General features: G+C 33.8%; 1 protein-coding gene across 1 annotated transcript in view; it reads left to right on the top strand.

Annotated features, from left to right (window-relative positions):
- DACH2 (dachshund family transcription factor 2) overlaps window positions 1-14875 on the top strand; it is a 617297-nt gene that overhangs the window by 470044 nt on the left and 132378 nt on the right. Inside the window, exon 6 of the mRNA XM_067722703.1 lies at window positions 8262-8434. Within this exon, the coding sequence (XP_067578804.1) occupies window positions 8262-8434 (173 nt within the window). The remainder of the gene's footprint in view (window positions 1-8261; window positions 8435-14875) is intronic.

Raw genomic sequence — 14875 nt, 5'->3', positions numbered from 1 at the left:
AACTTCAAAAACAATCAGAAAACAAAATGACAGTAAGTACATATCTATCAATAATTACTTTAAATGTAAATGGACTAAATATTCCAACCAAGAGAAACAGGTTTGGTTATATTGATTAAAAAACAAGACTCATACATATGCTGCTTATAAGAGACTCACTTCAGATCTAAAGACACATACAGACTGAAACTGAGAGAATGGGGAAAGGTACTTCATGCAGATGGAAATGAAGAAAGCTGGGATAGCAATACTTATATCAGACAACACAGACTTTAAAACAAAGACTGTAGCAAGAGAAAGAAGGGCATTACATAATTATAAAAGGATCAATCCAACAAGTAGATATAACAATTATAAATATATGTGAACTCAATATAAGAGCACCCAAATACATAGCAAATACTATCAAACATAAAGGGAGAAATTGACAGTAACAAAATAATAGTAAGTGACATTTACACCCCATTTACATCAGTGGATCTATCACTCAGACAAAAATCAATAAGGAAACATTGGCCTTAAATGACACATTAGATCAGATGGAATTAAAAGATACATACATAGAACATGCCATCCAAAACCTGCAGAATAACGTTCTTTTCAAGTGCACATGGAACAGTTTCCAGGATAGATCACATGCTGGGCCACAAACAAGTCCCAATAAATTTAGCAAGGTTGAAATCATATCAAGCATCTTTTCCCACCACAACGCTATGAGACTAGAAATCAGCCATAATGAAATGAACTGCAAGAACACAAAAATGTGGAGGCTACACAATATGCTACTGAACAATCAATGTGTCACTAAGAAATTCAAAGAGGAAATTAAAAATACCTGGAGACAAATGGAAATGGAAAAAAAATCAAAATCTATGGAAAACAAAAGCAATTCTAAGAGGGTTGTTTATAGTGATATAAGTCCATTCCTGGAAAGAAGAAAAATCTTAAACAACTTAACCTTACACATAAAGGAACTAGAAAAAAAACCCAAAGTTAGTAGAAAGAAAGAAATAATAAAGATCAGAGCAGAAGTAAATGATATAGAGACAAAAATAGTAAAGATCAAGGAAACTAAGAGTTGGTTCTGTTAAAAGGTAAACAACATTGTTAAATCTTTAGGCAGACCCATGAAGAAAAAAAGAGAGAAGACCCAACTAAATAAAATCAACAATGAAAAAGGAGAATTTAAACCAATATCACAGAAATACAAAGGATCCTAAGAGCTTACCTCAAACAATTACATGTCAATAAAATGGACAGCCTAGAAGAAATGGAAAAATTTCTAGAAATGTACAATCCCCCAGGATTGACTCTGAAAGAAATAGAAAATATGACCAGTAAGGAAATCAAATTAATAATAGAAAAACTCCCAACAAATAGAAGTCCAGTACCAGATGGCTTCACAGGTGAATTCTACCATACATTTAAAGAAGAGTGAATGCCTATCATTCTCAAACTATTCCAAAATATTGAAAAGGAAGGAATGCTTCCGAACAAATTCCATGAAGCCAATGTCACACTTATACCAAAATCAGACAAAGACACCACAAAAAATAAAATTAGAGGCCAATATCACTGTTGAACATAGATGCAAAAATTCTTAACAAAATATTAGCAAACTGAATCAGCAATTGATTAAAAAGATCATATACCACGATCAAGTGGAATTTATTACAGGGATACAAGGATGGCTCAATATCTGAAACTCAGTCAACATAATACACCACATTAGCAAGACAAAAGATAAAAATCATCTCAATAGATGCAGAAAAAGCTTTTGATAAAATCCAACATCCATTTATGATTAAAAACTCTTAATAATATTGGTATAGAGGGAAGATATCTCAACATAATGAAGGCCATATATTACAAACCTACATCCAACAGAGTACACAATGGTGAAAAGCTCATAACACTTCATCTAAGGTCAGGAACAAGACAAAGATACCCACTCTTGCCACTTTTATTCAAGATCGTTCTAGTTACAGCAATCAGATAAGAAAAAATAAATAAAAGGAACCCAGATTGGAAGGGAAGTAAAAACTCACTGTTTGTAAATGATGTGATACTATATAGAGAACACTCTAAAGATACCACCCAAAACTATTAGAGCTAAAAAACAAATTCAGTAAATTTGTAGGAAACAAAATTAATATACAGAAATCTATTGCATTTATATACACTAACAATGAACTATCTGAAAGAGAAGTTAAGAAAACAATTTCATTTGCAATTGCATTAAAAAGAATGAAATACCTAGGAATAAGCCAAACCAAGAAGTTAAAAGTTTTGTACTCAGGAAACTGTAAGATATTGATGAAAGAAATTGAAGATGATACAAACAAATAGAAGGAAACGCTATGCTCATGGATTGGAAAAATTAATATTGTTAAAATGACCATACTACCCAAGGCAATCTACAGATTCAATGCAGACTCTATCAAAATACCCATGGCATTTTTCACAGAACTAGAACAAATAATTCTAAAATTTATATGGAAACACAAAAGACCCCAAAACAATCTTGAGAAAGAAAAACAAAGCTGGAGGTGTCATGCTCCCTGATTCCAAGATGTACTTCAAAGCTACAGTAATCCAAACAGTATGGTACTGGCACAAGAACAGACACATAGGTTAATGAAACAGAATAGGGAGCCCAGATATGATCCGAGACTCACATGGTCAATAAATCTCTGGCAAAGGAGGCAAAGTTTACAATGGGAAAAAGACAGCCTCTTCAGTAAATGGTGTTGGGAAACTGGACAGTTACATGGAAAAGAATCAAACTGGACTACTTTCTCACACAATATACAAAAATAAACTCAAAACAGATTAAAGACTTAAAAGTAAAACCTGAAACATAAAACTCTTATAAAAAATCATAGGCAGTAAGTTCTTTGACATCAATCTTAGCAATATATTTTTGGATATGTGTCCTCAGGCAAGAGAAACAAAAGCAAAAATAATCAATTGTGACTACCTAAAACTAAAAAACTTCTGCACAGTGAAGGAAACTATTAATAAAAGAAAAGTCTGCCTACTGAATGGGAGAAGATATTTATATAAGATATATCTGATAAGGCATTAATATCCAAAACATACAAAAGACTCATTCAGCTCAACATCAAAAAATCACCTGATTAAAAAATGGGCAGTGGACTTGAATAGACATTTTTCCAAAGAAGACATGCAGGTGGCCAACAGATGCATGAAAGTATGCTCAACATCACTAATCATCAGGGAAATGCAAATCAAAACCAAAATGAGATCTCACCTCATGCCTGTCAAAAAGATAAGAAGTAACAAATATTGGCAAGGATTTGGAGAAAAGGAACCCTCATGCACTGTTGATGGAATGTTAATTGGTGTAGCCACTATGTAAAATGATATGGACATTCCTCAAAAAATTGAAAATAGAACTACCATACCATCCAGCAGTTCCACTCCTGGGTATTTATCTGAGGAAACCAAAAATACTAATTTGAAAGAAAAAATATGTACCTAACTGTTCATAGCAGCATTATTTATAGTAGCCAAGATAATGGAAGCCACCTAAATGTCTACAACTGATGAATGGTTAAAGAAGAGGTGAAATATTACTCAGCACTTGAGATCTTGCCATTTCAAGTGCTGAATATTACTCAGCACTTGAAATCTTGCCATATGCAACAATGTGGATGGACCTGGAGGGTATTATGCTTAGAGAAATGTCAGACAGAGAAAGACAAATACTGTATGTTTTCACTTATATGCAGAATTTAAAAAACAAATCAAATTAACAAATACTACAAAACATATACAGACTCACAGATTCAGAGAACAAACTAGTTGTTACCACAAGGGGCAGGTGTTGGGGGAAGGGCAAAATAGGTAATGGGGATTAAGAGGTACAAACTACAGGTTATAAAACAGATAGATCTTAGGGATGTAATGAACAACACAGGGAATAGAGCCAATATTTTATAATAACTTTTTATGGTGCATAATCTATAAAAGTATCGAATCATCAAGTGTACACCTGAAGCTAATATAACATTGTAAGTCAATTATATTTCAATTTTAAAAAAAGAAATAGCCTAATTAAAAATGGGGCAAAGACCTGAACAGACACCTCATCAAATAAGATATACAGATGACAAATAATCATATGAAAATATACTCAACATCATATGCTATTAGGGAGTTTCAGATTAAAACAAATGAGATACCCCTGCACACCTATTGGAATGGCTAAAATTCAAAACTTCATCAACATTAATTGGTGGTATGGATTTGGAGCAAGAGGAGCTCTCATTCATTGCTGGTGGGAATGCAATATGGGACAGCCATATTGGAAAGCATTTGACAGTTTCTCACAAAGCTAAACTGAGTCTCCCTTGTTTATCAAATGAATTGAAAATTTATGTCCACACAAATATCTACATACCGATGTTTATAGCAACCCTATTCATAATTGCTAAAAGTTGGAAGCAAACCACAGTGTCCTTCAATAGCTGAATGAGTAAACAAACTGTGGTATATCCATGCCATGGAAGAATAGTTAGCAATAAAAACAAATGAGTTGTGATGCCTGGAAAAGACTAGTGCATATTTCTAAGAGAAACAAAGCCAGTCTGAAAAAAACAAATACTGTATGAGTCCACTTATATGGCATTCAGGAAAAGGCAAATCTATAGAGACATTAAAAGCCAAGTGTAAGAGGAGGGGTGAATAGATGGAGCAGAGGGGATTTTTAAGGCCAGTTAAACTAACTATTCTGTATTATATTGTAATGGTAGATACATGATACTGTGCATTTGTGAAAATCCTTAGAATTTGCAACGCAAAGAATGAACCCTATTGCACATTATGGACAGTAGTTAATAATAATGTATCAATATTGATTCATCCATTGTAGCAAGTGTACCTCACTAATCCATGATGTTACTTAGAGGGGAAACTGCTGGTGGAGGGGAAGTATATGGAAATTCTCTGTAAATTCTGCTCATTTTTTTTTCTGTAAACCTAAAACTGCTCTAAAATTAAAGTCCATTGATGAAAAAGAGGAGGAGGACTTTTACCATACCCAAATAAATGTGTTAGAGTGGTAGATTCCAGAGAGAGGCATCAACAAAAGTGAAGGCTAAGGTAAGTTAAAATTGCAGAGAGCTACAACTAGTCCAGAGGGGCTAGAGTAGAGCATACACAGAGGGATATAGTGAGATATCAAAGCTAGAAAGGTATGTTCACATGAAACCAAAGAGCTTACATTTTATTCTAGAGACAGTGAGTAGCCACTGAAAGTCTAAAAATTGGAGTGGAAAGGCAAATTAAATGGCATAGGAAAACCAGGAAGACAGGTTACCTTCTAAGCATGGTGGGATTAGTGCCTGACTGTAGAATGCAATATATCACAGAGGAAAACATGACTTGGAAACCAAATGAATGTGATATTTTAGAGGGAAGATTAGAGTATTATTGAAGTTTGTAACCTTAATGGCTGGGAGGAGGTGGTGCCATGCACTTACATAAAAGTTATAGGAGTTGCCAGAATACCAAGATGCATTAGAAAGAGTGCTTATAGTCGTCTGCCTGATGTCCTTGTGGTTGACAGGAAAGAAAAATTCATTTTGGTGATATTTAAAAAGGGTTTGTCTTCATTACCATTCTATTAAAAGTTGCTGTACATTTCTGACATGTGACTAAATGAGCCAGATTGCTGGAGTGTTGTATACTATTGATGGCTCTTAATGTTTCCAGCTTTGGGAAAAGGTTGACTTACATAATTCAGTATTTGCATATGCTTTGCATGTGCAGCTCAACTGGGGTCACTGTTAAACTTGCCTGTAATATGAATATTAGCTTAAATTCCAGGGTACTATAGTCAATTCATGGTTAGTTATTGTAGGTCATGATATGAAATTGTGACTTTTAAGCACTTCATGGTTATTTGAAATGTTTGATGAATTGTATTTTAAAACTGTCAATGAGCTGTTAAATTCTGTTTGTGGTTTGCATTTAGTTTGCATGTCAATTGGACTTTAAGTAGGCATATGACTTGATACTGCCAGATGGTATCTGAATGATGCTGGAAAATTTTGGAGAATGAGGAAAGATTATTATACTGCTAAGGGAAATGTAAACTGAACAAAAGTTTATTTGAGAGGTAAATGGAGGCACTGATGGCTACTTTTCATCTACGGTTTGATCAATTTTCTATTAAAATACTGAGTACATAAAGAAGAATTGGAAGTCTATAATTATCTTGGGTTTGTGGTAAATGAGAAGCTTATATAGAAATCTATGTATGTTATTGATGGTTGCTATTATATGGAGCATAAAGTGAAGGTTCTTAGGGGAAGATAAATAGTGATTAATTTATGTTATGGAATATCCTATCATTATAGCAAAGCTGTATGATGGTTAATGTATAAAATGCATATATATCTAAGTAATTTTGAAAGCTTAACTGAAAATAAACCAATTTAAAACGGGGTGCAGAAATCCATTTTGAATTCAGTGTTTACGTTGTGTTCAGGCTTTAAAGTAATAATCACAGGAAAAAGGTTTCACATCTGAAAAGTATGTTTTGATAGATTGCTCCTAAAAAGGATTCAGAGACTGAGTCATAAGTGAAGTGATGGGGAAAAGTTTAAAATACTTTATCAATATTCTTTGGGGATTTGGAGTCATAGGAAGTATAGAATATGTTTCCCTTCTGGGGTTCCATGCAAAATTTGTTTCTAGCTTTTTTATTATCCTTGTGTAATTCTGATAACAGTGCATTTTGTAGCTATCTTTATCAGAAATATTGGTGATGGTTGTATTCTTTATTTACAAGTTTCTTTAATAGAGATAACCACTTTAATGTATGAGACCTGTTATATCCGGAAGTTTGTTTTATTGTGCTGCTTTTGAAATTGTTTTGTTAATGACTTTAATTCAACCATTATTGTTGAACCCAGGAGATGGACTTCAAATCAATTCACAATGTTTCTTCCTTCTAGCCTCCTTTTTGTCCTAAAAATATGTGTGTAAAGTGTTTGTATTACTGTTACTGTTGTTTTGAGGAAAGATATTTAAGGGGCCTGTGAATATATTTCCTATAGATTCATCGTTGTACACTTGCTGTTGTGATATGGGAAGCAAGAAAAAATGAGGGGATGGCAAAGAGGAAAAAGAGATGTTATTAACAGTTGATAATTGTGTGCAAGACAAACACAAACATTGCCCATAGTAGAATGTTAATAGTCTGTAACAATTTAGGAAAATTTTAGGCAAGCATGTTTTAGAACATCTGTTAAAGATTGATAGTTTCTGGGCTCATGTCCAAAAGAAGGCAAGATCAAGATAATAGTTTAAAATACATTATAAAGTGCTATGGTTTACTTATTGTAGTCATGTTAACATCCGTAATGTTAGGCTAACTTTCCTTATCCTCTGCTCAAAGGTATTTCTTCACAAATCCCAACCTTATAAGGGGAAAGTAGACAACTATTTTAATTTGTTACCATTTTCGTGATGACATATCTGTGGCTACCACAAGTGTAATGTGGATAGTACTTGAAAGATATTAAGAAATTCAAAATATGTGAGAAATATTTCACATTGCATAAGAAAACAAATGGAATTCTTGACGCTACTCAAAGATATTGGTATTTGTTATTAAACTGGAAAACAGGCTGATATTTTGGTAGGGGAGTTATTCCTTACAGACAAAGGTTCCAAATTAGAGCTATACACATTCATTTTAGAGATTTATAACTAAAAGAGTAGGACATATTCCAAATCTTATTTTCTTCAATAATTCTGAAGCCTAGAGAATCTATATCTTATCATACCAGCGCCACTATTATGTCTCCTAAAGAAAGAGTTAAGCTAGAAACTATCTACACATCAGTACATTATAATGTTTAAAAAGAAAGTTACTTCTTTTTGTTAAACAAAGTGATGTTCAGCTGAAAGATTTTTGTTTGTTTTTATAAGTAAAAAAGTTTGAACCTTGAAACTATTTTGGGAGTGAGAGCATGAACAAGGAATATTGTTAAATAAAAGTCTGTGGATATAGGAATATTTTTAAATTATAAAACAATGTTAAATGCCATAAGTACTAGTAATTTCTCAAAGAGATACTAGGATATATTAAAAATTCATTTAAAAAATTCAACAAGAGTGAAATATAGATTTTTTTTTACTATTTTATAGGATCAATTTTGATGTGATTTCCCTTTGTCCAAACAATGTAACTAATGTAATAATTTAACATGTGCTGTCTCTTTTAGGACTGGATCTGCCATTTATGATGATGCCTCATCCCCTACTTCCAGTCAGCTTACCTCCTGCATCAGTTGCCATGGCAATGAATCAGATGAACCATCTCAATACTATTGCCAACATGGCTGCTGCAGCCCAGATTCACAGTCCACTCTCCAGAGCTGGGGCCTCAGTTATAAAGGTAAGAATCATGATTTAGAAGAGGACAAAGGTGTTAATTACATGTAAATGTTGATAAAATAATAGCAATACCACTAGATCTTCAGTAAAAACACACAGCTCATTGACTCAGTTGCCTAGCATAAAGTATTGATGAGTTTGATTTCTGACTAAGCCTGCTAAGGTGTTTTTTGTTTTTTATTTTTGTTATTGTTGTTGTTTGTTTTCATTAAATGACCACAGATATGACCTTTACTTCTAGCTTCCTGTCTTGCATTCATAAGAACAGTGTGTGGCAGGTGTGCCCAGCTAAGGACAGAGTAGAAGAATGTGCAAAATCTATTCCCATTGCTGGTGTGAGACAAAGTAACCACTGCATCTTTTTGGTGTTTGTGATGCGGTTGTGGAGTAGTATATACCATACAAGGCTTATAGTCAGAAAGACCTGAATTTCAATTCTTATTCTGCCAATTAATAGCTGAATGACCTTGGATATGACAATTAACCCTCCTGAACTTGTTTCCACAACTGTAAAATATAGGTGATAGTAATAATCTATACCACTTATTTCATTGGCTGTCTGGAGATAATATGAGTAAAATATAGTTTAAAACTGTGAAACATTAAATAAATACTTATGATAATTTATATCATTATCATCATATTCTAGAATAATTTTTTGCAAAATTTCAGGATAAATGGGTAATGAAACACAAATAATATTTTATAATCCTCCTTATGTCTCCTATTAGTTTGGCACATGGTCTCTCTGCCCTCCAAGTAACACGTGAACTAAGCTCTTTAATATATTTTTCCTTTTGTTGAGGAGATAATATAAGGGTATATAGGATCAAAAGAGTAGCTAATCCGGGCAACCCTTGATTTGTTCCTTTGTTCCTCCATTTATTCAACAAATATTATTCTCTTGATATTTACACATCACAGAGAGAGAAATATAGGATATGAATAGGACATAATTCCTGACTTCCAGGACTCACAAACTAAATTTAAGACAAACAACAAGTACCATTTAACTTACATAAGACTGTGATGGATAGCATAGAGAATAACCAAGTATTACCAGAATTTAGAGGAGGGAGAGATCAAACCTAGATTGAAGAAAGAGGGAGCAGGAATCACAAATGGCATTACAGTTGATGGATTTGAGCTGGGCCTTGAAATATTGATATGATTGTAATAGATGTACATGGGAGTAAAAGAAGTGAAGGCAGAAGAAATGTGAGATTCTAGACATTTTTGTTCCATTTTAAATTAGCTTCCAGTTTGTGGGACTTCTAAAACAATGAAGAATGGATAAAGAAGATGTGGCACATATATACAATGGAATATTACTCAGCCATAAAAAGAAATGAAATTGAGTTATTTGTAGTGAGGTGGATGGACCTAGAGTCTGTCATACAGAGTGAAGTAAGTCAGAAAGAGAAAGACAAATACCATATGCTAACACATATATATGGAACCTAAGAAAAAAAATGTCATGAAGAATCTAGGGGTAAGACAGGAATAAAGACACAGACCTACTAGAGAATGGACTTGAGGATATGGGGAGGGGGAAGGGTAAGCTGTGACAAAGTGAGAGAGTCACATGGACATATATACACTACCAAACATAGAATAGATAGCTGGTGGGAAGCAGCTGCATAGCACAGGGAGATCAACAAGGTGCTTTGTGACCACCTAAAGGGGTGGGATAAGGAGGGTGGGAGGGAGGGAGACACAAGAGGGAAGAGATATGGGAACATATGTATATGTATAACTGATTCACTTTGTTGTAAAGCGGAAACTAGCACACCATTGTAAAGCAATTATACTCCAATAAAGATGTAAAAAAAAAAAGAGAAAATTTAAAACATAACTTTGTAGGAAAGGAAAACTGATAAATTTTTATTAAGCTCCATATGTATTTCCATGGCCAAGAGGCATTGTACTTCCTGTAAAGATTGTGGTCCTCAGTGAACTAGTCTACCCCAGCTAATCAGAGCTCTGTTTGAATACTTGATCAGAACGTAAACCAGGAATCTGAGTTGTCTTTGAGACAAAAAATCACCCATGAACATTATTTAAATGATGGAGTAGGGGCTTCCCTGGTGGCGCAGTGGTTGAGAGTCCACCCGCTGATGCAGGGGACACGGGTTCGTGCCCCAGTCCAGGAAGATCCCACATGACGTGGAGTGGCTGGCCCCTTGAGCCATGGCTGCTAAGCCTGCGCGTCCGGAGCCTGTGCTCCGCAACGGGAGAGGCAACAACAGCGAGAGGCCCGCGTACCGCAAAAAAAAAAAAAAAAAAGATGGAATAAGTTTCCTATGATTTTGAAACTGGATGGCTACTATATAAATGTGACCCCACACAAAACAGGGAAACTCTATTATGAAAAAAACCATGATTTACAGTAATGGAATTGTCATGCTTACTTTGAAATGATGAAAAAATACTCTCAATAGAGGCATGATTATGGCTCTTCAGAAGTACCTTTGTTTACTTTCTTAATGACCATTACTCAGAATGAATCAGCTACATTTTGATTGAATGTTTGGGACTTTTGATAGCTTTGTGATGAATTTGGATCAAAGAGGCACTTGGGGACGGAGTTCATGACTAGTATTTGGCTATTGGTGGAGATAACGATTGAAATGGAAAGGATAATTATCTTTTCCTTTAATAATCCAAATATTGTTAATGTATAAAAGCAATATAGCTATATTTTTGTTTATTGCTGATTTGTCTATTTCATATGCAACCTATTTTAAGAGGAAGTCAGAACCTTCACAAACACAATTGGATGCTGTTTTGTAAAAGTTGCCATGGATCACATGGTTATTTAAGTCCTGCAATTATGCAGAAACCATTTTACGCTGAAGAAAATTACATCTACTTTCATATAGTTATTTTGACTAAAGTCAGTTGAAAACAAAAATATTTATTTTGCATTCCTTTTGATAAATTTCTCTGCAAATCTATTGAAATAGATTTCCATTAGAGGATGAGAAGGAAATAAAAAAATTTTTTACAGAGTTGATTTCAGTGAATATGTAGTGAGAAGTTTTTAATATAATTGCCAAGTTTTTCTTGTTTATTTTTGAAAAGATGCTATTGTATGATAGTAACATTATTAGTTTTAAAATAATAATTCACAGGAACTAGCATAACAAAAATAATTGAATTAATTGACAAATTAGGTGTTCATATGTTAAAACCTCACCCCTTCTTTTAAGAACTGTTATCAATATGATACTATGTGGTACCCAATTCTATGGACAGAAATTTCACACCTCTGTTGATCTATATTTCAACAGAAATTTGTTTTCAGTGTGCTTCTTGGTGAAGCACGTTTTCAAAGTTCAATCTATTAAAATATCACATGCAGTGGGCAAACCTATGAATTGAGAGTTTATCATGTACTACTACTTGTCACATACAGGAACTATTAAAAAAACACATTTTCTCTATTACATTTACAGATTATTTTTATCCTGGTAGTTTGTCATAAAAAAACAGGTATTTAAATTTGTATTACTCATTGTAATTACTCACAAAATATTTGCATTGAAGTCATCAGATCTTTTATATTATATTTACCATTTAGAGGTAAACTGTCCTTCCAAAATTTGAATGATCAGAAAACTTAACATTTAACATTTAGAAATAAATGACATAATTATGGAATTTGATTTTTTCTGACAAATCCACTATGAATTAAGAAAAGCCACAACAGCTTGCTTCACAAAACCCTCTTTGCTGTGTATTACATTGTCTGAGCTTAGGCGGTCAGCTATAACAAAATACCATAAACTAGATGGCTTAAACAAGAGAAATTTCTCACAGTTCTAGAGGCTGGGAAATCCAAGACCAAAGTGCCTATGATTATGTTCCTGGTGAGAGCTCTCTTTCTGGTTTGCAGACAGTCATCTTCTTGCTGTGTCCTCACAAGGTGAAGAGAGAGAGAGGAAGCTAGCTCTACAATGCCTCTTCTTATAAGGGCACTAATCCCAACATGAAGTTTCCCCCCTTATGACCTATTACCTCCCAGAAGCCCCATCTCTAAATACCACCACATACATTTAGGATTAGAGTTTCAACCCATGAATTTTGGGGAGACAAGCTTTCAGTCCATAACATAGACAATCTAATGTGATTATAGAGTCATCTAGGAAAGCAAGTGATTTAACACACAGCTGCAGAAAAAATATATATATATATATATCAGAAACTTGATATACACAGTAAGAGATTATAACACATTACAAAAAAGTCCAAAATATGTGTTTAGTTGTATTAAAATTTACAAATATTCACAAAAAGATCTACCAAACTTATTGATGTGTTTAAATGTTTTCATATAATATCCTGTTTTCATATCATTTTTTTAAATCTCTGGAATTTAAAAAGTGCTGTGATATTGTTTTCAGAATCCTTCTAAACACCTGCTAGTCTCCTTTAGTGTAGTTTGTGTTAAGCTGATGCCTGTGTGTTGTCACTGATGCTCATGAGACTGTAATCACAATTTCCTTCGGAAGCTGGACTTGCAGTATGTGCTTTGAATATATGAGAAATAGAGAATATCAAGTTAGTGAATGACTTGCTCCATAAACCATATTTAATTTCCAACACTTAGCATTTCTTTTTTTATATTTCACATATTTTGACATTTTTATTTTTAAAGGGTTTTATTTTATTCTTTTTCAAAATATGTTCCCATTTGGTTATTAGAGAATATTGAGCAAAGTTCCCTGTGCTATATAGTAGGTAGCTGGTTAACTATTTTAAATATAGCAGTATGTACATGTGTGTCCCAAACTCCCAGTCTATCCCTCACCCCCACCCCATGCTTCCCTGTGACAACCATAAGTTCTTTCTCTAAGACTGTGAGTCTGTTTCTGTTTTGTGTATAAGTTCAGTTGTATCATTTTTTTTAGATTCCGCATATAAGTGATATCATATGATATTTGTCTTCCTCTGTCTGACATACTTCACTTAGTATGATAATCTCCAAGTCCATCCATGTTGCTGCAAATGGCATTATTTCATTCATTTTATGGCTGAGTAATATTCCATTGTATATATGTACCTCATCTTCTTTATCCATTCATCTGTTGATGAACATTTAGGTTGCTTCCATGTCTCGGCTATTGTAAACAGTGCTGCAATGAACATTGTGATGCATGTATACTTTCGAACCAAGGTTTTCTCCAGATATATAAGAGTGGAATTGCTGGATCATATGGTAGTTCTATTTTTAGTTTTTTAAGGAAACTCCACACTGTTCTCCATAGTGGCTGTACCAATTTTCATTCCCATCAACAGTGGAAGAGAATTCCCTTTTCTCTACACCCTGTCCAACATTTATTGTTTGTAAATTTTTGCTGATGGCCATTCTGACTGGTGTCAGTTGATATCTTATTGTAGTTTTGATTTGCATTTCTCTAATAATTGGTGATGTTAAACATATTTTCATGTGCCTCTTGGCCATCTGTATGTCTTCTTTGGAGAAATGTCTATTTAGGTCTTCTGCCCATTTGTTGATTGGGTTGTTTGTTTTTATAGTATTGAGCCACATGAGCTCTTTGTAAATTTTGGAAACTAATCCTTTGTTGGTTGCATCATTTGCAAATATTTTCTCTCATTCTGTGGTTGTCTTTTTGTTTTGTTTATGTTTTCCTTTGCTGTGCAAAAGCTATTGAGTTTAATTAGGTTTGTTTATTTTTTGTTTTTATTTTCATTACTGTGGGGGATGGATTGAAAAAGATATTGCTGTGATTTATGTCAGAGAGTGTTCTGCCTATGTTTCCCTCTAAGAGTTTTACAGTGTCACATTTAGGTCTTTAATCCATTTTGAGTTTATTTTTGTGTGTGGTGTTAAAGAGTGTTCTAATTTCATTTTTTTACATGTAGCTGTCCAGTTCTCCCAGCACTATTTATTGAAGAGACTGTTTTTCCTCCATTGTATAGTCTTGCCTCCTTTGTCATAGATTAATTGACGATAGGTGCATGGGTTCATTTCTGGGCTTTCTATGCTGTTCCATTGATCTATATTTCTGTTTTTGTGCCAGTACCATACTCTTTTGATGACTATAGCTTTGTAGTATAGTCTGAGGTCAGGGAGCCTGATTCCTCCACCTCCGTTTTTCTTTCTCAAGATTGCTTTGGTTATTCGGAGTCTTTTGTGTCTCTATATGAATTTCAAGATTTTTTGTTCCAGTTCTGTGAAAAATGCCATTGGTAATTTGATAGGGATTGCATTGAATCTGTAGATTGCCTTGGGTAGTATAGTCATTTTCCCAATATTCATTCTTCCAATCCAAGAACCTGGTATATTTTTCCATCTGTTTATGTTGTCTTCGATTTCTTTCATCAGCATCTTATAGTTTTCCAATACAGGTCTTTCTTCTCCTTAGGTAGGTTTATTCCTATGTATTTTATTCTTTTTGATGTGATGGTATATGGG

The sequence above is a fragment of the Pseudorca crassidens genome, chromosome X (genome assembly GCF_039906515.1).
Source record: "Pseudorca crassidens isolate mPseCra1 chromosome X, mPseCra1.hap1, whole genome shotgun sequence".
NCBI classification, from domain to species: Eukaryota; Metazoa; Chordata; class Mammalia; order Artiodactyla; family Delphinidae; genus Pseudorca; species Pseudorca crassidens.
Note: the sequence above shows the minus strand (reverse complement) of the source record. Positions and strands in the feature narration are given on the sequence as shown.